This window comes from Stigmatopora nigra, chromosome 1, assembly GCF_051989575.1.
Source record: "Stigmatopora nigra isolate UIUO_SnigA chromosome 1, RoL_Snig_1.1, whole genome shotgun sequence".
In the NCBI taxonomy this organism is placed as follows: Eukaryota; Metazoa; Chordata; class Actinopteri; order Syngnathiformes; family Syngnathidae; genus Stigmatopora; species Stigmatopora nigra.
Window position 1 is genome coordinate 25,998,573 of NC_135508.1, and position 23,164 is coordinate 26,021,736.

The 23,164-nt window shown below is 42.4% G+C and overlaps 1 protein-coding gene across 3 annotated transcripts in view; it reads right to left on the minus strand.

Annotated features, from left to right (window-relative positions):
* Positions 1-23,164, minus strand: part of abcc4 (ATP binding cassette subfamily C member 4 (PEL blood group)) — a 91,401-nt gene that overhangs the window by 6,787 nt on the left and 61,450 nt on the right. For 2 of the 3 annotated variants that reach the window (XM_077714170.1, XM_077714164.1), the window contains 7 exons: positions 3,265-3,415; positions 3,071-3,190; positions 2,887-2,997; positions 2,724-2,824; positions 1,854-2,045; positions 1,613-1,768; positions 105-194 (listed from right to left, as the gene is read on the minus strand). In XM_077714170.1, coding sequence (XP_077570296.1) covers positions 105-194; positions 1,613-1,768; positions 1,854-2,045; positions 2,724-2,824; positions 2,887-2,997; positions 3,071-3,190; positions 3,265-3,415 — 921 coding nt within the window. Of the gene's footprint in view, positions 1-104; positions 195-1,612; positions 1,769-1,853; positions 2,046-2,723; positions 2,825-2,886; positions 2,998-3,070; positions 3,191-3,264; positions 3,416-21,464; positions 21,831-23,164 lie in introns of those variants that run through there. The other variant, XM_077714176.1, reaches the window with a different exon arrangement.

Sequence of the window (23,164 nt, forward strand, 5' to 3'; positions counted from 1 at the left end):
TACACAGGAAATATGCAATTCACTACATGTCCGAGTCCAGGTTTTTTGCGGTTTGATTATGATTGAATCTTCTAAATGTTTTCAGTCAACTGCTTGCATGGCACCTCTTGTAGCACATTCCACAGCTCCTCATCTGAATGCTGGTTAAAGGGGTCAAGGTTCTTCCTCATGGAACCTGTGAACAGCACTGGATCCTGAAAAAGAAATGGAGAGGACCCCGCAATAAATAAATGAAAATATAACACTAGATATGAAAGTACTTCCAGCTTGTGGGACAACAAAAGCCACCATGTGTTACGATCGGGGAATAGTCCCCACTGGCTGATGAATCATACTTGGAAACATTTGAGTGATGAGGCTGGGCCTGTGGTTGGGTGGCAGGCACAACTACCCCCCAACCTGGTCCTGGGCCTGACATATTGCTACATCAAAAGCTACTAGGAGGCTTCAAACGCCATTTCCTCATTCACTGCCAAAGATTTCCTGTGGTAGTGATCAAATGAAGTGCATCTTTGTATCGTTTATGCTTTGTCCTCAGCTAGTACTCACGCCAGTCAGTGCCTACATTTTTATTCATTTTTGGAAAACCTTGTCACATTGCCATTATTTTTAGAAGAGCCAGCCACCTTTTGACAGCTTTTTCAGGACCAACAGAATATTTTGTCATCATGTACAGGCAGAATCTATCATTTTCTGCATCACTGAAAATGGAAGTTGTTCAGGGTCCGCAGACATCAACTTTTGTTGGCATTAGGACAGTGTGAAAAATTTGAATTTGGAACAATATTGGGAGTTTATTTGACCCCTGGTAATAAAATGTTGATGAGAATGACTTTATATTGTTAATATAGTCGATCAAAGTTTAAATTCAAAGATTTGTAGATGGTGATGTGTAGAGCTGCCAACCTCCGTCGACCCCATTTCACGAGTACCCTTGTCATGCGTTTCACGCAAAATCGATATAAAATGTAAAAAAAATAGCGTAAGACAATTTAAATAAATATGGTATGAAAACATTATGTTTTCACATTAATTGAAAATATAGGTTTTTGCAAACCATTGAAAAAGTATAGCATAATGAAAATGTATCTTTGTGTTTGGGCCCTTCTGTATGCGTTCTACAGTCAGTAATTCCACCACGTGTCACACTAGTCACACATGCATGCTGTGCAACGTGCAAATGATGGACGGCTTCAACGACAAAAATGATAAAGTGATAGTGGCAATTGATTCTGAATTGATTGCCACGCCGAAGTCGCACAAGAATCATGTCATAACTTGTGACTCGAATGATTCACAATGCACTTGTGTTACCAAGTTGATCCAGTTTACAGTGCGGTTGAATCAAATGTGGAAGCCGTAGCAATGGTGTAAAATTTGAGGCATTTAAATTGGAAAGTTGGTACTTTTACGAAATAGTTGCTTAAAAGAAAATGTAAGTGACGATTTTTGGGGATTCCCGGAGTTAATGAAGGTTATCCAGAGTCCCGGAGTTTCCGTTGCTTGCCCGGGTGAACTCCGGAAATTCCAAAGAAGTTGGCAGCTCTGGGTGTGCAAATTCAAAGTCTGCCCCAGCTCAAAAAAGGTGGGGAAACATTGGTCTATCAACTACCTGAGGAATGATCGAAATCTTCTGACGCATGTCATGAAGGCCAAGCTGAGAAGTTAACACTCCGTCAATGTAGATGTCTCCTTCGGGTTCAGAGAGGCGGAACAGGGCCGATACCAAAGAGCTTTTCCCAGCACCCGTCCGACCCACGATGCCCACCTTATATCAGAAATCATCATCGGATCAGCTTTAGCCGCTATCACTGGTGTTATGTTGAAACCCTACTGACAATAACAACTCTGACCTTATCTCTGGGTTGAAAGGTCACTTTTAAATTGTGCAAAACTTTGGGGCCATCTGGACTGTAGGAAAAGCTGACACCGTCAAAGGTCACCATTCCATTGCTGGGCCAACCAGGAGGCGGTCGCTTTTGTGTTTCCCAGGAGGCTTCACTGTCCAGTTCAGTGTATTCCACCACCCTCTCCACTGATGTCATCTGTTAACAGGTTGAGCACATATTTCTTATGCTACCAAATTTGGATGAATGGGAATTAACTTGAAATTTAGGGCAAATTCAAATATAATGAGAAACATTTCTTTCTCATTTACAGTAATCATGGGTGGCCTGGCGGATGAGTGGTTAGCCCAGGGGTGGGCAAACTTTTCGGCCCGGGGGCCATATTGACTTTAAAAAATTGACAGACGGGCCGGGTCACCACAAGATAAGATACTTTTAAAAAAACTGCATCTGTTAACAGTAGATATGAAACATACAGAAAAAGAGGACTAAAGTATTAACATACTCATTATTCATCACTAAAGTAAAAAGTATAAAGTACAAAGTAAATTAAAAGGAATGTATTAAGAAATATTAAAATGTAATTAAAAAAAAGTTAGAGAGGGTGTAAAACACGAAAAACAACTTGGGGGGGGAGGGGTAATCTTAAATTTGATTGTTCACAATGCATGAAAAAGTCAAGGTACGCGTCTGATACAGGCAAAAAAAATGTTTCTGACTGATTTTTTTTTCTCAAACTAAATTCCTTTTTTTCTACTTCTACCAGAATTGTTATTTCAAACTGACATTAAATCACACGTTTCAAGTGAAATAATGTTGGTTAGAAGGAACAATTCCGTTTTTTTTTGTGGAATTTTGGTATCTCCTGCCTCCTACCAAGTTCTCAACTTCAGCACTCTGGCGAACCCCCCACTGGAACATGCCCATCAGACTGATTGCGTAGCTCAAAGCCAAACCCACAGATCCAGCATCCAGCCCTGTAAGGATAAATACGTTTCACAACCCCTTTTTTCCAACAACTTATTCTGTACTTCCTTACGGTCCCGCAGTACTAGGCAGCCAAATGTGGTGACTGTCACAAAGAGGGAGCAGATACCATCGAGGCGTACGGCAAACCAGCGAGATGTGGTCAGGAAAAGGAACCACGCCGCTGTTTCCAGAGCACAGCTTGAATAGTTAGTGCTTGTTCAATCACCAAACAATGACAACTCTCCTTAAACAACCTGTATGCATATCCTGATGGTCGTCAAAGGCCCTTTGGAAGCGACTCTCTGCTCTGAAAGCTCGGATAGTCCACAGGCCCTGCAGAGAGGAGGACAAGTGCGAGAATACTGGACTGCGAGCTGTAGAAGAAACAAGGTGCATGTTTTGAGAATCTTTCAGTCTCCAAGTGTCAAAGACATTTAGACACACTCACTTGTGGATTCAAGACGTTTGATGTCTCTGGAGGTCTCCAGAAAATAGCGTCGGAGGAAGAGAAAGAATATGAGTAGAAGAAACACAGGAATGAGAATCCAGCGGATCACACCCGCTGCCACAGCAACTACTCCAATGATTTGCAGAAAAACCTGAGGATAGAAATAATGCAACTAGAGCTGTTAATAAGTAATAGCAGTATGTTTAACAAGTTTGATTTGCAGAGATTGCCAAAAACCTTCGAACATCCGCGGGCAAATTTGTCAATGGTTGTCAAATATTGTGCTGTTCCAGTGTAAATGATAACTGATATGCATACTTCATATTTTTGTCAACAAGTATTATTTCAAGTAGCAAAAATAGAGAGCGTTTGGTATTAAATCCAGATAGGCTTGCCAGCCAACCCTTGGTCTCCCCTGCTTGTTTAAAATCAAAGTTGTTGCACTATAAAAAAATATATATTTTGAAAAATGACTTAGATGAGAAAGGAAAATTTCAGTTACACGCATAGCACAGCAAACGTGTACAGTGTTCCCTCGCTACTTCGCGATTCAGCTACCGCGGACTCAGAGCTTCGCGGATTTTTAAATTTTTTTTAAATACAAATATTACATTGAGGCAACATATTTTAAAGTGTTTTTTTGTTATAACATGAATTCCACTCTCTCTACCCGTATTCTCTTGTGTACTGTATACAGGGGGGTAAAAAAATATTTTTATTTTTTATTTTTTTATTTTTTGGAATTAAATTCAAATTAAGCATTTTTGAAGGGGAATCCTTACTTCGCGGAAATTCACTTATCGCGGGTGGGCCCGGTCCCCATTAACCGCGATGACCGAGGGATCTGTATACAGAAGCAGGAGTGTCTTTTAGGAAAAAGTCAGGCAAATTGACGGTAAATTTCAAAAGAAAAAATGACTAATTTTACCTATTTAGGCAATGTTTGGATGTTATTTTTATTAAACCTTGTAAACCAAAGTGAAAATATGACAAAAATAAAGTCACAAAAGGCGTTCTACCTTACAACTACATTGGGTCAAAAAACACACACATCCATCCATAAATCAGTTTGTAAGGATTATACAAAAAGCCATGGGTTCAGTATTAAGCTTACAGAAGAAGATGTAGCGAAATGTATCCCCCACCTTTTTTGCCTTGTGACCAATGCCTTGTCAAAAACATTCCCGACGAGTATGTCAATGTAAAATCCTACTCATCTTAACAAGACCAAGTGACAATGATGATAATAATAATAATAATAATAATAATAATAATAATAATAATAATTGGACATGGGCTTTGTCATCATCATTGACTCTACAAAAGCCTAATTTTCATCACACCCATCTCTGCGTATGACGAAAGTGGTAGTGCTTCTCCGTAAGGTGTGCTTTCCTGGCTTAAGGCCCAAATAAGTGATAATTTCAGACTGGTTGGCATTCTGCCGTGAGGGATACATCGTATCATCCCGAGCGGATCACTTACCTCTCACTGTCTCCTTCACTTACCCTCAGTCAGCCAATGGGAGGCAGATCTCCGCTCAACATCTTTTCATGTTACCCCACCCTGAAGTTCTCACAGAAGATTCACCATTTGCGGCTTCAGTACGTAGCATTTTTTTTTAAATTTAGTATCCAAATAAAAAATGTTCAGAAAATGTTCAAAATTCACACACTCTTAAATTGAAATAATTTCCCTGGCTTTCGCCTGAGACTCAGAAAATGGGAGAAGACAGGGGTCTGTCACTCAACTCCGCACCAAAGAAAAAAAATGGCGGGCAACGGCCGTGACTTTTATCCGAAAATCGAGCTCACTGAGTGGACTGAATGAATGGCAAGAGCCTCGGGGAAGGTGGATTTTTTTCAAAAAATGCGAGCCCCGGGCGACCTTAGGGCGGAAGCTGTCGCCCTTAACCGAAAGAGCTCACTCAGTTGACTGGACGACAGGGAGCCTTGTTGAAGGAGATTTTTTTTTAAATGCTAGCTCTGGGCGACTTTTCGGCGGACGTTCTCACCCTTAACGGAGAATAGAGCTCGCTCAGCGGACTGGATGCCTGGGAGCCTCATGGTCGCGGAGCTGATGGTGAAATTTCCCAGAAATGTTTCAAAGTGCAAGCTCCGGGCGACGTTACGGCAGACATTTGTCGCCCTGGCCTGAAATAGAGCTGGCTAAGTGGGCAGGACAGTGCAGAGGATCGAAGTGGAAGTTTAATTTCCCCAAAATGACAGCAATAAAGATGAAGAACGTGGTCTTTGGGAAATCACAAGAAATTTTCAATTTGGCAAGCAGTTTGCAACTACGGGTCCTGGAGATTGATGACAAAATGGTCATAGCCATCGAGTATGGCAATCGTCAGTTCGAATATGGAAATCCCTCGCAAAAGTTCCTCCTGAAAAAAATACCATTTATTTTTATTTAAATTAAATGTAAAGGAACTATTTTCACTGAGTAGAGTACTTAAAGTTTTTACTGTGATCCCACTTCACTACACAGCTTCAGTACACCGCAGGTTTTTTCTGAAGTATAATAAAAAACATAACAAAAATGTCAAAATCCATGCTGAAACTTGCAACCCTAAAACATGAAAAATGGCAGATGTCAGGGCACTAATTCTTCTTCGGAGCTGAAATGGTTGGCTCTAAGCACCATAAAATAATCAATATCTGTATCCATAAATAAAAAATGGGCCCGCCCAAAACTATAAATAGCTGCAAAACATTTTTCTAGTTTCCAGCGGGTTGCGTTTTTTGATAGCATACGTTGTACCTCGTGGAGAAAGAATATTTAATTCCAGTATGCCACCTCTGATCGAAACCACAGCAAGCCCAGAACGGTACGGGCTGGTTGTTTCTGCGTTGCTGAGCGAAGCCACAGTGAACCGATGATGGCGCGGGCATGTCGTCTCGCCGTTGCTGAGCGAGGGCATGGCTGAAATGCGGAGCTACGGCGATCTGGCAGCATTTGGGCAGCGCCTCGAGCGCCCGGTCAGCCGGCGATTCGGTGGCGAGCATGGTGTGCCCCGCTACCCACCCATAGCTGGAACAGGCAGTAGCAAGTTTTTTTTTGTTTTTTGTTTTAGGATGCTTTCACGTACATTCTTATTCGAAAATGAACTGAAAGTGCTAGGGTACACAAGGATCGCCTGACACTCTTCATGTATGGAGATGCTGCTGACTGGCTTCATGGTAAAACCACCCTTAATCAACATGTTTGACCATCCTCATGCTTTGAAAAAACAAGAAAGGGGCCAACCCTTCACGTACTTGGAGTCAAACTCCCATTAACCTGATTTTTTTTATTTATTTATATCAAGCAGAAAGTATTGAGTGCAGTATTCAAAGTATTCACAATTGTTTTAAAATGTATTTACCTTAGCTTCTCGCACATAGGCCACCTTGTATTTGCCGCACCCTTAAATTTGACATAAAATCTGAATTTTACAATTTCTCGCATATAACCCACCCCCTGATTCTGACAATTTTCACCTCCATATTCAGGCTTTTAATAGGGAGTACAAATGTGTTATCTTAAGAAAATATACGGCAACACGCTCGTAGCATAACAAACAAATTTAAATGAACTTGGATTACGATGCACATTGTTGGGTTTATTCTGTATTACTATTATAGATATAGTTGTATTAAGTCATTTCTTTGTTAAATTATTCTCTTATTATTCTCAGTGTTGCGAGGTCACCAATAACCGCCAAGTCATCTTTAACCTGGACTGCCTTTTCAAGGATGTTTATACAAACAATTCACCCAATCTGAGTCTTCGAGATTCGGTGGTCCCTTTTGTAACGAGCCCAGGGCTATTCGGCCAATAACAAGAATGTTGCTTCTGTTATTTACAACATAGTGACGCACTTCGGGTTTTTCTTTATGTAATTATTATATGATTCTTAGGTCAAGGAAGGCATAATTGTTCTAATCTAAATGTTGTTAGGTCTATTCTCCTGTTTTTGTTATTGGTAAATTACTTTGATTGTTATTGTAGTTCCAGATGTTGTTTTTACTCATATGTGATGGAATGATCAACAACTCTGTAAATTGTTTTGATTTATGGCAATAAGAGTCGTACGAAAATGTCTATTTGGGGAGATGTTCGGAAGTTGTAGGAGAAACTCTGGCTTGCTGAGACTCCCCTCTGAGGTTTTTATCCGTGATCCATTCTATTTAATTAAATGACAATAATTGAATAAGATGTCTGCCTGCAGTTATTGATAGTTACGAACGAGGGTAATTATTAATGAACCTAACACACATTTAAAGAAAAACTTAATCTTAATTTTGTTTTAAATTTGTATACTTTTTTTTTCGGGTTGACTATTTTCCTGGGGTCCCCACTCTTACTTTCAGATGCAACCTATCGAGGCTTGTATGCTTTTGTCTTCCCTTAAAAATATTCCTAAAATGATGCATACACAATAGAACAACGTACGACCACTTGCCAACGCGCCCGTAAGTAGTACTCCTCTCGTATTAGCGACGGGAACAATAAAACACTGAAAAAAACGCTTCGCCCAGTGCTCGTAGAGACATTACACGAGGGAGTTGAAACCAGAAAGACAGTGCCCATGATGTTCTTATGAGCAGCCTCTCGGGTCTGCTGTATGCTCGTATATCAAAATTTGTCTCGTATCTCAATATAAATATCTTGCCAGATTTTTTCTCCTATCTCAAATTGCTCGTATGTCAGGGCACGACTGTACAGTGGTAAAGTGCCCGATGGAATCTTTATTGGCGCTGGTGACTTCAACAAAGCGTGTTTAGCGTGGGTTTTCTCTGAGTACTCTGTTTTCCTCCCACGTCCCAAAAAGAAGCATTGGAGGCAGATTGGACACTATAAATTTCCCCTAGGTATGGGTCTGAGTGTGCATGTCTGTCCGTCTTCTTGTGCCATGCGAGAAGGGATCGGCTCCAGCACCCCCCACAAGTGATAAAGTGGATAAAGCGATTCAGAAAATATATCTATAAATAAAACATCACACTTAAATTTTACCTTATTTTACACCTGTCCTTCTCACTTCTCATTCTCGTTCAAATGACTTTTCTGCTGAGCATCACTTTCCTTTTATATGCAATATTTTTCCAGGATTTTGCTTTGATTTATTTATAAAGGGATAGCACATATTAATGAACATTTATATTCATGTCAATGAACATATATAAACGGAGACAGGTTTTTCCTTACCAAAAACCCTGGATGACCAAGGAGACACAGGATCTCCTCAAATGCCGTCACACCGTCTTCATTCAGGTCAGGGGACAAGGTACAATACAGCTCTGCCAGAGCAAAAAGGCCAAGGCAGCATATACAACGAAAATTGAGGAGCACTTCACAGGAAATAACCCGAAGAAGATGTGGCAGGGAATACGAAATATTACCAATTACAATAATGTCTGTTAACACAGATGCCTCACTAGCTGAGGAACTGAACCATTTATTTTCCCGCTTTGAGACTGACAAATCAGACCCAGTCTGAACACCCCCACTACCACCCTGCAGAAGTACACTGAAGTTTCAGAAACATGAAGTGAGACTGGTAATGCGGTCTGTGAACACCAGGAAGGCTGCTAGCCCCGACGGAGTACCTCGGAAGGTGCTCAAAGCCTGTACTGACCAGCTGGCTGGAGTTTTCACAAAATAATTCAATTGTTCCCTGTAATAATCCATCATTCCATCCTGCCTGAAATCTGCCACCATTTTCCCTGTCGCCAAAAAGCCAACCATTGACAGCCTATATGACTATAGGCCTGTTGCAATCACACCTGTAACCATGAAGTGCTTTGAAAAGTTGGTCGCACGCCATATCAGGAATACAATCCCTCTCTCAGTTGGCCCTCACCAGTTTGCTTAGAGAGAAAACAGGTCCACTGAGGATGCTGTCGCCATTCCTCTGCACACAGCACTGAGCCAACTGAATCATGGGAATTACATGAGGATGCTTTTCATTGGCTATATGTAGCTCAGCCTTCAACACTATAAAATCAGACATTCTGACTGACACTCCCACCTTGGACTATCCTCATCCATCTGCTGCTGGATAAATAACTTCTTAACCACCTGACCACAAACTGTTAGATTTGATGCCCACCTCTCTTCCTCCATTACACTGAGCACTGGCTCCCCTCAAGGCCGTGTACTGAGTACTCTTCTGTACTCACTGTACACATATGACTGTACACCAACCAATGTTCCCTCTAAGCTGCGAGTGTGTGCAATTGCGCACTACTCTCGTCTTTTCTGCGCAGCAGCAATCATATGGCGTGCACAAAAAAATCCAAACTTTTTTTTCCATGATGCCGCCGTTCACGCGGAAGTCAGTGGCAGTAGCTCATCCACTCTTATGTTTTTATGAGTTTTGCAGCCCTTTTATCTTTTTAATTACATTTTAATATTTCTTAATACATTCATTTTTACATTACTATGCAAATAGAAGAACATGCGGTGAAATCGGGTAAAAACTGTCTAAATCTGCTGTGTGTGTGGATGTGTGGGTGCGTGCGTGTCTCTAGTTAGATTGTCGTCAACCTACACAATGGACTATAAATGGAAATTAGCCCTCGGCTACAATCTTACATATATATGTTCATTAACATGAATATAAATATGTTCATTAACATCAATATGAATATATTCATTAACATGAATATAAATATGTTCATTAACATGAATATATGCATGTTCATTAACATGAATGTTCCTTAACATGAATATAAATGTTCATTAATATGTGCTATTCCCTATTAAACAAATCAAAGCTAAATCATGGAAAAATATTGCATATACGTAAATGGACACTTGACTATCTCAATTGACACGTACAGCAGAAAAATAATTTGAACGAGAATTAGAAGTGAGGACAGATGTGTAAAATAAGGAAAACTTTAAGTCCGATTTGAGCATATTCTAATGGCATTTATGAAGATGTTTCATTCATTGATTTTTCATCAATTTTCTGAACCGCCTTATCCACTTTATCACCTGTGGGGGGTGCTGGAGCCTATCCCTGATGACTTTGGGGCAGGGGAGGGGGACACCCTGTATCGGTGGCCAGCCGATCGGAGAGCACAAGGAGACGGACAGTCATGCACACTCACACCCATAACCAGGGGAAATTTTAGAGTGTCCAATCAACCTACAATGCATCTTTTTGGGATGTTGGAGGAAACGGAGTACTATGAGAAAACCCACGCAGGCCCAGGGAGAATATGCAAATTCAACACAGGTGCACCGACCTGGATTTGAACCCAGGACCCCAGAGCTGTGAGGCCGATGTGCTAACCACTCATCCGCCGGGCCGCCCATTTATAGATACTAATCATTACATTTTATTATTACTAAGTTATTTATGTGTAGTTGACATGCATCTGCTTATGGCAGGTGTGATACTGGTGTGACCCCATAGCGAGCAATGACTTTGCTCACACTGGCACTCAGTGTGCTCAGGGAGGTTGTCTTTCTGCCCAGACAAACAAAAAATTAGAGGGAACATTGACACCAACCCATCAGTCTAACTCCATCATCAAATTTGCCGATGCACTGTGGTCGGACTCATCTCAGGAGGGGATGGGTTGGCCTAAAGAGATGAGGTCAATAAACTGTCTTCGTGGTGGTCGGTGAACAATCTCACACGGAACACTACAAAAACTAAAGAAATAATCCTGGACTTTCGCAAACACGGCACAGATCTGGCCACACTCCTCATAAATGGAATATGTGTAGACAGGGTCCAGTACTTTAAATTCCTGGAGGTCCACGTCACGGATAAGCTCTCCTGGGCTACAAACACCACTGCAGTAGTGAAGAAGGCCCAGAAACGACTCCATTTCCTCAGGGTACTCAAGAGGAACAACTTGGACACTAAGCTTCTGGTAACCTTCTATAGAGCCACTGTGGAGAGCATCCTGGCATACTGCATCACAGTGTGGTACGCTAGAAGCACGCCAGCAGACAAAAAGGCCATGCAGTGAGTGATTAACACTGCCCGGAAGATCGTCGGCTGCTCCCTGCCCTCACTGGAAGACATTGCCAGCCCTCGAATGCCAAATTACGAGTCTGAAATTATCACTTATTTGAGTCTTTTGCCGGGAAACACACTTTATGGAGAAGCATTACCAATTTTGTCCTAAGCAGCTGGGAATAATGACAATTAGGCTGTTAGCGAGTCAATGATGATGACAAAGCCTATGTCCGATTATTATTTTTGTATTCCCTTCAAAATATTCCCGAAAATTATGCACACAAATGTCCTCACAACAGGATAATGCACGACCCCTTGCCAACGGAAAGTAATGTACAGTGTTCCCCCGCTACTTCGCGGTTCAGCTATCGCGGACTCAGAGCTTCGCGCATTTTTTTTGGAAAAAAATACAAATATTACCTTGAAACAACACATTTTACAGTTTTTTTTGTTATAACATGAATTTCACTCTCTCTACCCGTATTCTATATGGTGTACTGTATACAGGGGGGGGGGGGGGGGGTAAAAAAAGTTTAATTTATTTTTAAATTATTATTATTTTTATTTTTTGGAATTAATTCAAATTAAGCATTTTTGAAAGGGAACCCCTACTTCGCCGAAATTCCCTTATCGCGGGTGGTCCTGGTCCTCATTAATCGCGATAAGCGAGGGAACACTGTACCCCTTTCATATTGAAGAGCAAGCTCCGCCACGAGTTCACTGTTCTGCAATGACAAAGGGAAAAAAAACCTGAAGAAAATGCAACTCTCCGCCCAGTGCTTGTACACAAGGGAGTTGCGGGAAAAAAAGACAGCAGCCTCTCGCGTCGGCTGTATGGTCATATATCAAAATTTTTCTCTTATCTCTAGGTAAATATTTACAAGTATTTCAAATTGCTCGTATGTCGGGAACTCATATGTCAAGGTATTACGGTAACTGACTCTGGTTGTCTAAATCGGTTATAAGTGCACTCAAATTACATTCCTGTTTTTTTTTCTTTTCTTGTCCTTTTTCTGTCCCCCAGTGTTCTCACATCTGTGATCTAATATACGGTATTTACTTGCATAAAAGATGCAGTTTCGTCTAAGCCGCCCTCCTGATTCCCAATTTTCATGTTCATGGTTTTAATAGGGAGTACAAACTGTTACTTTGAAGGGAAAATCTTAAGAAAAGTCATCACAAGTGTTATTTCTGATATACTGTATGAATCAAAAGCATACGATTAGAGTCAATATCATAAGTTATTATGCCCGCCTGTCTTTGTACACGCAAAATATCAAATTATTCGATTTGAAAAATAAAAAATGTCTACCTTGATGACAACCTGATGCTTTGTATTTACAGATATTAAATTTTCTTCCCAGAAGTTTAAGATGTTGTGGCAGCCATATTGCTTCTCTAGTCAAAATATCTCAATTCTTTCGATGGTTCATATTACTCCAATAGTTATCACTTTCAAACAAAAGTAAAATCTACGTTTTGTTTTATTTCAAAAACCAGGCTACTCGTTCATGTCTGGCAGTCAGAGCACCTTTAACTAGGTTCAGATGACAGCGCCCTAACTAAAATGGCCGCCCCCCACCTCGGTAAAATGGCTGTGCCCCGAGCGAGCAGTGATGGGAACGTGAGATTTTCACGTTTAATTCAAGATATGCAAGTTTTTTTCTTGAATTTCATTCATTGACGTCAAAATAAATTTTGTTTAGCGTTTCATCTGCTTATCATTCCCGTTTTAGACATAAATGACTGTATCGGGGGCAGTAGCTTGTGTTGTGACGTCACAGCGCCATTTTGTTGTGGCGTCATCGTGCCAAGGCGGCGTCAACTTGCAGTTTCATGCATGTTGTGGTTGTTTTATGCACGGATAATCCATACCCTCAATTTAGTCATCATCTTTTAGTCCGACAAAAGCGGCTTATTTGCGAGTAAATATGGTATATATGGTGTTTTCTGTTGCTTTCAAACTAGGGCGGGAGTCTGTTCCCGCTATCATTGTTGTTGTTGTTTCTCTTTTTGTCGTGGTTAAAGTGTGTGCTTTACGAGAAGGATATAAAAATTACTTGACGAAAGAGTGAGATGTATGACAGAAAAGCATTGTCATAATTCTTTATAAATTTATCTAATTGCAGAAACTTTATACTTTTGACTATTAGTTATAATGGCATTACAGCAGATACACCGGAACATTGTGTTGTATGCGTTGGGATAGAGAATATGTTTAGGACTGTGGAGTGTGTCCAAGCAATGGATTGTTTGGCGTCTAGTGGAATGGTGTTGGGAATTTTTTTACGTATCCGGATGTTAATTAAGTTGTCTTATTTGGGAGGACGTTAGCAAGAATTGAGTAAGATTGTCTGTGGAAGTGAAATAGGTGTGGTGTGCCAGGAAGTAGAAACCAGTCTTGTAACAATTCTCAAAGAAAAACATTCCGTCAAGACATTACATCAATTGGCTCTATGGGATGAAGTTGTGCTTGCAGCATTTCTGAGATTATGGAGTCTCGGCCAATTGTATGTGGTTGGAAACCTGTTAGGATTATTACTTTTACGTTATTATATATTTGCTTGCAATCAAGAGTGATTTGCTTTACTATTACATTCAGGTAATGGTTGCTTGCAACGAAGTAAATGCTTTGCTCCTGAGAACCTTAGTTAGTCAAAACACCTTGGACCGCTTGGAGTGGACTAAACAAAGAAGATTCAAAACACCTTGAGCTGCACATGCCTTTCAAACCTTCATTTGTTTTGACTATATTAGCGTGCCACTTGTTTCCCACCTCTCCCTTGAGAGTTGAGATGTCCATTGTAGCTAGGGTCCTTGAAGTTAATCAAATCAATTAAATCAAATCAAAAGCATTTATTGTCATCATACTCGCTGCGTATAACAAAATTGGTGGTGCTACTCCACTCAGTGTGTTTTTCCAGTAAAAACATACATAAGCAATATACAAATATAAATGTCACGTCCTGTCAAGGTAAATTCTAAGATATTGCACAATCTAAGATATTTCATTGTTATTGCACACCCCAAAGTTATTGCATTGTTATTGCACAGAAAGGATTGTGTGTCATGCTAAGGTTCTGTGTCCAGATGGCTGTGGGAAAAAACAGGGCAGCAGCTGGAACAGGTTGTGACCAGGGTGGTATGGGTCACTGTTACGGCTGGCAGCCTGGACACACACTATGTAGGAGGTGTGTGCTTTCTTTTCTTTACAGGTATCTGCAGCTGTGGCTCCACCCCTGTGACAGAGCCCTGTCCAGGCCAACACAGCTGTAATTAATTCCCCAATCATCCATCCTGCCCTTATTTAAAGCCTTTTCAGTTGTCAGTTCGCCCTTGCCTTTGCCCTTGCCTTTGCCCTTGCCTTTGCCCTTGCCTTTGCCTTTGCCTTTGCCCTTGCCTTTGCCCTTGCCTTTGCCCTTGCCTTTGCCCTTGCCTTTGCCCTTGCCTTTGCCCTTGCCTTTGCCCTTGCCTTTGCCCTTGCCTTTGCCCTTGCCTTTGCCCTTGCCTTTGCCCTTGCCTTTGCCCTTGCCTTTGCCCTTGCCTTTGCCCTTGCCTTTGCCCTTGCCTTTGCCCTTGCCTTTGCCCTTGCCTTTGCCCTTGCCTTTGCCCTTGCCTTTGCCCTTGCCTTTGCCCTTGCCTTTGCCCTTGCCTTTGCCCTTGCCTTTGCCCTTGCCTTTGCCCTTGCCTTTGCCCTTGCCTTTGCCTTTGCCCTTGCCTTTGCCCTTGCCCTTGCCCTTGCCTTTGCCCTTGCCCTTGCCTTTGCCTTTGCCCTTGCCTTTGCCCTTGCCTTTGCCCTTGCCCTTGCCTTTGCCCTTGCCATTGATGCCTTGCTGAGTTGCAGGCTTGTGAGTATGTTACTCCCTGTTATATTTTGTATGTGTTGTTGATGATTTTGGGTTGCATAGGGGGACTTTAGATAAGTTTAGACACCCTTAGGTATACATATAGTTTGTGCATTTAGACAGTTATTCCCTTGTCTAGATTATATTACATCAGTTTAACAGTGGCATCCTTCGGTCTTATTTCCTGTATTTTTGTGGGTGTTCATTTGGACACCTGTCTGGGAGGGGGTTTTACCGTGTTTATTTGAGGGTGCCACTTTAATATCTCGTGCTTTCCCTATGTTATCCCTTAGTCTGTTTTAATGACTTTATTGTAAATAAAAATAACTGAAGGCTACTTGCAGTGTTTGTCCGACCTCATCTTTACCAGAACCTGTCTGCTGTGATAGTTGCGACTCCCTGGTATATCATACCCCAGGGGGAGTCGTAACAAGTGGGGGCTCGTCCGGGATATCATTAAGATCTGTTATCACAGCAGCAGTTTGGTCATTGGTGGTACGGACTGCATGTGCAGTAGGCCGGTGAAGGCTGGGCAAGCAGGGTTGAGGTAGGCACATTTAATAGCTATCATTCAGTCTAGTGTAGTGCTGTAACTAGCAGGATGGACTTTGATGCGGAATAGTTCCTTTTTCAACTTGGCACTGTAGATCAGGTTGACCAATGTAAGAGGAGAGATCTGTTAGGTCTCTCCGCTCATCTAGGGTTCACTCTGTCCAGGACAACCAGGCTAGCTGAATTGAAGCAGGAGGTTATCCATATATTAATAGCAGCGCAGTACTTAGAAGCCACAGGAGGAGCATCTGCGGGTGTTTCCTCTCAGTCTCTGGTCGATTCTGAGGAATCAGGCAGGATGGAGAAAGATAAGGTAGACAGGGATGGTGTCACCTTGAATGTAAAGGCTCTAGTTATAAATCCCAGGGCTGGTTTAAAAGGAAAACCAGAGGGATAGGGTGCTGCATCTATTGGGGAAAATCCCCACATTGCTCTAAAGATATTACGTATGCAATATGAGGCTAGGGATAGGGAGTATGCTCATCAGCTGGCCCTCAAGGAAAAGGAGATTGAACTAACAAGACTGGAAGCTGAACTCGAGAAGCTCCAAAATGGCAGTAGGTCTATGGACGGCACTCTTTTCTCCACACCCTGCTGGAGTCCAAGCCCTTCTTGGAAACAGCATGGTAGCCAAAAGGAGCTTGAGCGTGTAGAGAAAGCATGTGTAGCTCAAGAATGGCTTGAGAAAGAAAAAGCTTTGGAGCTTGAGTGTGTAGAGAAAGCACGTGTAGCTCAAGAATGGCTTGCAAAAGAAAAAGCTTTGGAGTTAGAGCGTGTAGAGAAAGCACGTGTGGAGCAAGAATGGCTTGCGAGAGAAAAAGCTTTGGAGCTTGCACGTCTAGAGAAAGCACGTCTTGAGCAAGAACGGCTTGAGAAAAAAAGAGTTTTGGAATTTAAGAGGCAAGAGAGAAAAAGCTTTGGAGCTTGCACGTCTAGAGAAAGCACGTCTTGAGCAAGAACGGCTTGAGAAAGAAAGAGTTTTGGAATTTAAAAGGCAAGAGAGAGAAAAAGCCTTGGACCAAGAACGACTAGAAAGAGAAAAGGCCTTGGAAGCAGAGCGAAAAGAAAAAGAACTGATTGAAAGAGAAAATATTTTGGAGCAGGAAAATTTAGAAAGAAAAAAATTGGAGCAAGAGCGGCTTGAAAAAGAACAAGGCAAGAAGAAAATGTCCGCCGCGGAGATCAGCCTGCAGAAAGCACCCCAAGTTCCGGTGCCGAGGCCACGCAAAGTACTCCTGCCGCCCCTGGGGCCGCCAGTCGCACCCGTGCCGAAGCCACTAACCAGTCTTCCGGTGCCGGCCGGCCTTCCAGGCACAGTTCTTTCTAGCACTGTTCTGCCAAGCACCGTTCTGGCCAGCGACTGCCCGCCCAGAAGTGGTAGCAATGCTCCGGCGCCCCTGGATGATGGTGCCGGCGACTGCAAGAGCGGCAAAGCTCTGGCACCCCTGGACGAGGGAGTTGGCGACCCTCCGAACAACCAGGGTAAGGTGCCTGACCGTTCTAAAATTCTAGTGTCTCCTAAAGGAAGGGGGCTTGGCCAAGACTTAAAGGACCAGCGCGGATGCCCGCCAGATCGGCCACGGCTCATCATCGGCCGACACGGACGCCCGCCAGACCGGCTACGCCTTGTCACCGGCTGGCGCGGACGCCCGCCGGACCGACGATTTCCTCGTCTCGTTTCTGGCTGGCGTGGACGCCCGCCAGATCGGCCACAGCTCATTACCGGCCGGCGCGGACGCCCGCCAGACCGGCCACGCCTTGTCTCGTGACTGGCCGGCGCAAAAGGGGGCGCAGTAAAGCACGCTGGCGCAGAAGAGGATATCGGCGCAAAAATGGAAGCCGGCGCAGAAGAAATTATGTATAATGCCCTATCTCAAGTTTAGGAGAGTTTTAACAGGAGTGTATTGATTGATTGAGGCAGGTTGGTGGTTCGATTTCGTCAACAGGTTGACTCTTGAGGGGGGAGGTGTTACGGCTGGCAGCCTGGACACACACTATGTAGGAGGTGTGTGCTTTCTTTTCTTTACAGGTATCTGCAGCTGTGGCTCCACCCCTGTGACAGAGCCCTGCCCAGGCCAACACAGCTGTAATTAATTCCCCAATCATCCCTCCTACCCTTATTTAAAGCCTTTTCAGTTGTCAGTTCGCCCTTGCCTTTGCCTTTGCCCTTGCCATTGATTCCTTGATGCCTTGCTGAGTTGCAGGCTTGTGAGTATGTTACTCCCTGTTATATTTTGTATGTGTTGTTAATGATTTTGGGTTGCATAGGGGGACTTGAGATAAGTTTAGACACCTTTGGGTATACATATAGTTTGTGCATTTAGACACAGTTATTCCCTTGTCTAGATTATATTACATCAGTTTAACAGTGGCATCCTTCGGTCTTATTTCCTGTATTTTTGTGGGTGTTCATTTGGACACCTGTCTGGGAGGGGGTTTTACCGTGTTTATTTGAGGGTGCCACTTTAATATCTCGTGCTTTCCCTATGTTATCCCGTAGTCTGTTTTAATGACTTTATTGTAAATAAAAATAACTGAAGGCTACTTGCAGTGTTTGTCCGACCTCATCTTTACCAGAACCTGTCTGCTGTGATAGTTGCGACTCCCTGGTATATCATACCCCAGGGGGAGTCGTAACAGTCACTAACAATGTTCCCAGCTCTGCTGAGTTAGGGAGGGCTTGTAATATAATCCAGTGAGGGCAGAGAGCAGCTGACGATCTTCTGGGCGGTGTTGATCACTCTCTGCATGGGTTTTCTGCCTACTAAACGTGCTCCAAGCTAACCACACAGTAATGCAGTATGCCAATATACTCTTCAGAAGGTTAGTGTTCAAGTTGTTCCTCCTGAGTACCCTGACAAAATTGAGTCGTTTCTGGGCCTTCTTCACCCCTGCCGTGATGTTGGTAGACCAGGAGAGCTTGTCCGTGACGTGAACCCTGGGAATTTGAAGGACTGGACCCTGTCTACACATACCCCATTTATGAGGAGTGAAGCCAGATCTGTGCTGCGTTTCCCAAAGTCCAGGATTATTTCTCTAGTTTCCGTGGTGTTTAGTGTGAGATTCTTTACCAAACACCACAGAGACAGTTAGTTGACCTCATCTGTGTAGGCAGACACATCCCTCTGAGATGAGACCGACCATAGTGATGTCATCGGCAAATTGGATGATGGAGTTAGAGTGGTGGGTTGGTATACAGTCGTATGTGTACAGAGAGTATAAAAACTCAGTACGCAGCCTTGAGGGGAGCCAGTGCTCAGTGTAATGGAGGAAGAGAGGTGGGGACCAAGTCTAACAGTTTGTGGACAGTTGGTTCAGAAGTTCATAATACAGCAGCAGATGGAAAAGGATAGTCGAAAGTGGGAGAGTTAGTCAGCCAGAATGTCCGGTTTTATGGTGTTGAAGGCTGAGCTATAGTCGATAAAAAGCATCCTTACATAGTTCCCATGAATCGCTCAATGCTGTGTGTAGAGCTACGGCGATGGCGTCCTCAGTGGACCTGTTTGCTCTATAAGCAAACTGGTGAGGGTCAACTGAGGGAGGGATTGTATCCCAGATGTGGCGGGCGACCAACTTTTCAAAGCACTTCATGATCACAGGCATAAGTGCAACAGGCCTATAATCATTCAGGATATCAATGGTTGACTTTTTAGGGACAGGGATGATGGTGGCAGATTTCAGGCAGGATGGGATTATGGATTGTTGCAGGGAACAATTGAAAATCTTTGTGAAAACTCCAGCCAGCTGGTCAGCACAGGCTGTGAGCACCTTCCCAGGTACTCCGTCAGGGCCAGCAGCCTTCCTTGTGTTCACAGTATCACTTCATGTTCCTGAAGCTTCAGTGTACTGCTGCAAGGTGGTTGATGTGAATCCAGTTTGTCAGAAACTGTTCACTTCCTCTTCTAGTGAGGCATCTGTGTTAACAGACGCCTTATTTTTGTCATTGTGATTGGTAATGTGTCATATTCTCTGTCACATGTTCTTTGGGTTATTTTCTGTGAAGTGATCCTCAATTTTCCTTGTATATGCTGCCTTGGCTTTTTTAATGCCTCTTTTCAGGTCTGCTCTTGCAGCACTGTATTGTAACTTATCCCCTGACCTGAAGGTGGTGATACAGCATTTATTGAGTGCCTGTTTTTCACTGGTCATTTAAGGTTTTTAATAAACAAGAAAAAAAGTGTGTGAGTCCAGAACAGAGCAGGGACTCGGCATAACCTTTTCTGTTCTCCTTGCAAGAAGAAATCCAGATTTTCTATTCTCTTTTTGTGTGTGCATTTGGGAATGCCTATTGGTGAACCTTTCAAAACCGGATGTGAATTTAGCTTACTATGGATTAATGGTAGTATATAAAGTATTGAGATTAACTTTTTGTACTGACCAAATACTTATTATTCATCATGATTTCCAAATAAATTCTTTAAAAACCAAACAATGTGATTTTATGTTTTTTTTTCCCATATTCTGTCTTTCATGGTTGAGGTTGACACATTTTGACAATTACAGGCCTCTCAAGTAGGATAACGGGCACAATTGGTGGTCGACTGTTTGTTAGGTCTGAAAATACAACTTCAGGAGCAGGCTAAGAAAGAGTGAGATCAATTTAAATAGAAAATATGTTTATTACCAGTCTTCAAAGTGGACAGTGAGAGTTCCTACAGTGGGGTCCTGTTCAACGCGATGTTCCTGCAACTCTAGTCGAATGACCAGTGTGTCTTAAATACAGGCAAAACTGACTTGTCACTAGGACTTTGGACAGATACGTTTCAGTCATTTGCAGGGCAAAAAGTAATTGATCAGTGTCGGAGAGTTGAGTATTTGTGCTGACATGTCAACCCAATCACAAGACTAAGATTGATTATTCAGTCAGACAGTTGGGTGTTTATGCTGACATGTCAGCCATAAGGATGACTACGATGCTGTCATACTTGCAAAAACGAATACAATATGAACAAGCATTTGCAAAGATACTTTGTCTAATTTTGAACTATTATACTTATTTACCCCACATTAACTAGTGTCCATAAATTTAATAAACAATAAAAAAAGGCTTGTGAGGCAGAACGGAGTGGGGACTTGACATTACCAATTCGTTCGGTGATTTCTTTTCTCTTTATTTATGTGTGCGTATTGGTGAACCTAGCAAGAGTCTTGCTGTGCGGTGACATAAAACCTCCTGAGCAAAGCTGCAGTATTGCCAGCCCTAGATTGTAATGGGAACATTTCACTGGCACCTTCTCGCTTGGAAGGAGAGAGAAACGAGTCACTTCCTTTTACAGGTCAGATGATAACTTTTTTGGGGATGAACAACTTTAGTTCAAGCTGGATAAACAGCGCGAGTAAGAGAATTAACGAAGGAGGACAGCAACCAAACTGTAATCATAACTGTGTTTGAAACAATCAAACATGAAATGAAAATAGCTCCTGCATTAGCTACACTGGACAATTGCAAAACATTATTTTTGTACTTGGATCCAGTAGTGGTTAACATTCAACAACAACATTCATTTAGAATAAGAAGGGCATTTATTCACGGGCAAACAAAGTAATCATAACAGTAAAAAAGTAGTTATAACAGTAGATACTGTAATTTACACCAGCAGAGAAAACATTGAGATTAATCTTTGAATTAAGGTTCTCACCTAATCTTTTTGAATATATATTTCCTAAAATAATGGGAAATTGTTATGATTACTTTGTTTGGCCTTGAATAAATGCCCTACTTATTCTAAATGAATGTTATCTGTAACTTGTTATCATAAACGGATGTTGTTATCCGTAACTTGTTATTTTAAATGAATATTATTATATGTAACTTGTTATGCTAAATGAATGTTGTTATCAGTAACGGGCCGTATTTGGCCTGCGGGTCGAGGTTGAAAAACTGTTACACACACACGACCGGCTAAATGTCTTTCGGCAAGTAGACCAGTCGCGGTTTCTTTGTGCTAGTCCTAGACGTCTTTGGAGTCATTAATGTTTGGCTTCACTGTCATGCGCGCGGGATCCGCTGTGAGCAGTGGACAATAGTGCCGGGAGAAGAGGCAATGCTAGACCAACCATTGCAGCATTGTCATGGGAGTGTGAGATCTTTCCCCGGTCAGATGGAGGAGCTACTGGTACTTGCTGGGCTGCTTGTGTGCTTTGATGCCCCCCACCGGCCGTTCCGCTGCTGCTGATCAGGTGATAGGACATCTTAGGAGGATCTAGGCAAGGAAGATGATCTTTAAAGCCTCCAGACTACCGAGGGACTGTGCGGATTATCTTGAAGGAGTGATTCTGCATATTTAACCTCAATCTCAGTCTGCAGAAGGTCCCCACCTTGTTGACTTCCTCTGTACGGCCACAGTTTTTTTTTACCTCGGTCTATAATGTCTTCTGTGTCCTTCTTGCAGTACTCGGACGTTTGGTCGCCCGGACGTTTGGTCGCCCGGACTTTTGGTCCCCCGGACGTTTGGTCGCCCGGACGTTTGGTCGCCCGGACGTTTGGTCGCCCGGACGTTTGGTCGCCCGGACGTTTGGTCGCCCGGACGTTTGGTCGCCCGGACGTTTGGTCGCCCGGACGTTTGGTCGCCCGGACGTTTGGTCGCCTGGACGTTTGGTCGCCCGGACGTTTGGTCGCCCGGACGTTTGGTCGCCCGGACGTTTGGTCGCCCGGACGTTTGGTCGCCCGGACGTTTGGTCGCCAGTCAAATGGTGACAGAGAGTAAGTAATGTTGAACACAGCTCTCAACAAGGGTTTAATATCTAAATATCTACTGTTGATTCATGACAGAGATAGTTTAATATCTAAGTACTGTTTAATATATAGGTACTGTTGAAACCAGCTCTCAAAATTATATTCAAAAGAGTTTAATATCTAAATATCTACTGTTGATACATGAGTTTAATATTTTACTGCTTCAATAAAAACACCATCGGTAAATTTGCTTTGTCTTCTTTTTAATAAGTACATTTTACTTATTGCCTTTTGTTTTAATGTCAAAGTTCCAGGCTAAAAGTATACTAAGACATTTGTTTGTTTGATAAAAATGACCATCAAAAGTAGTAGTAGATATTTAGATATTAATCTCTTGTGAATGTAATTTTGAGAGCTGGTTTCAACAGTACTTAGATATTTACATCTCTCTCATGAATCAACAGTAGATATTTAGATATTCACATCTCTCTCATGAATCAACAGTAGATATTTAGATATTTACGTCTCTCTCATGTATCAACAGTAGATATTTAGATATTAAACTCCTGTGAATATAATTTTGAGAGCTTGTTTCAACAGTACTTAATATTAAACAGTACTTAGATATTAACTTCTTTCTGTCATGAATCAACAATATATATTTAGATATTAAACTCTTGTTGAGAGCTGTTTTCAACAGTACTTACTCTTTCACCATTTGACTGGCGACCAAACGTCCGGGGGACTGAACGTCTGGCGACCAAACGTCCGGCCAGGCTGTCTTGCTATTGCAACCAAAAAAATTTCCCAAATATGGGATGAAATAAAGTTGTAATCTAATCTAATCTAAGACTTGCAAAA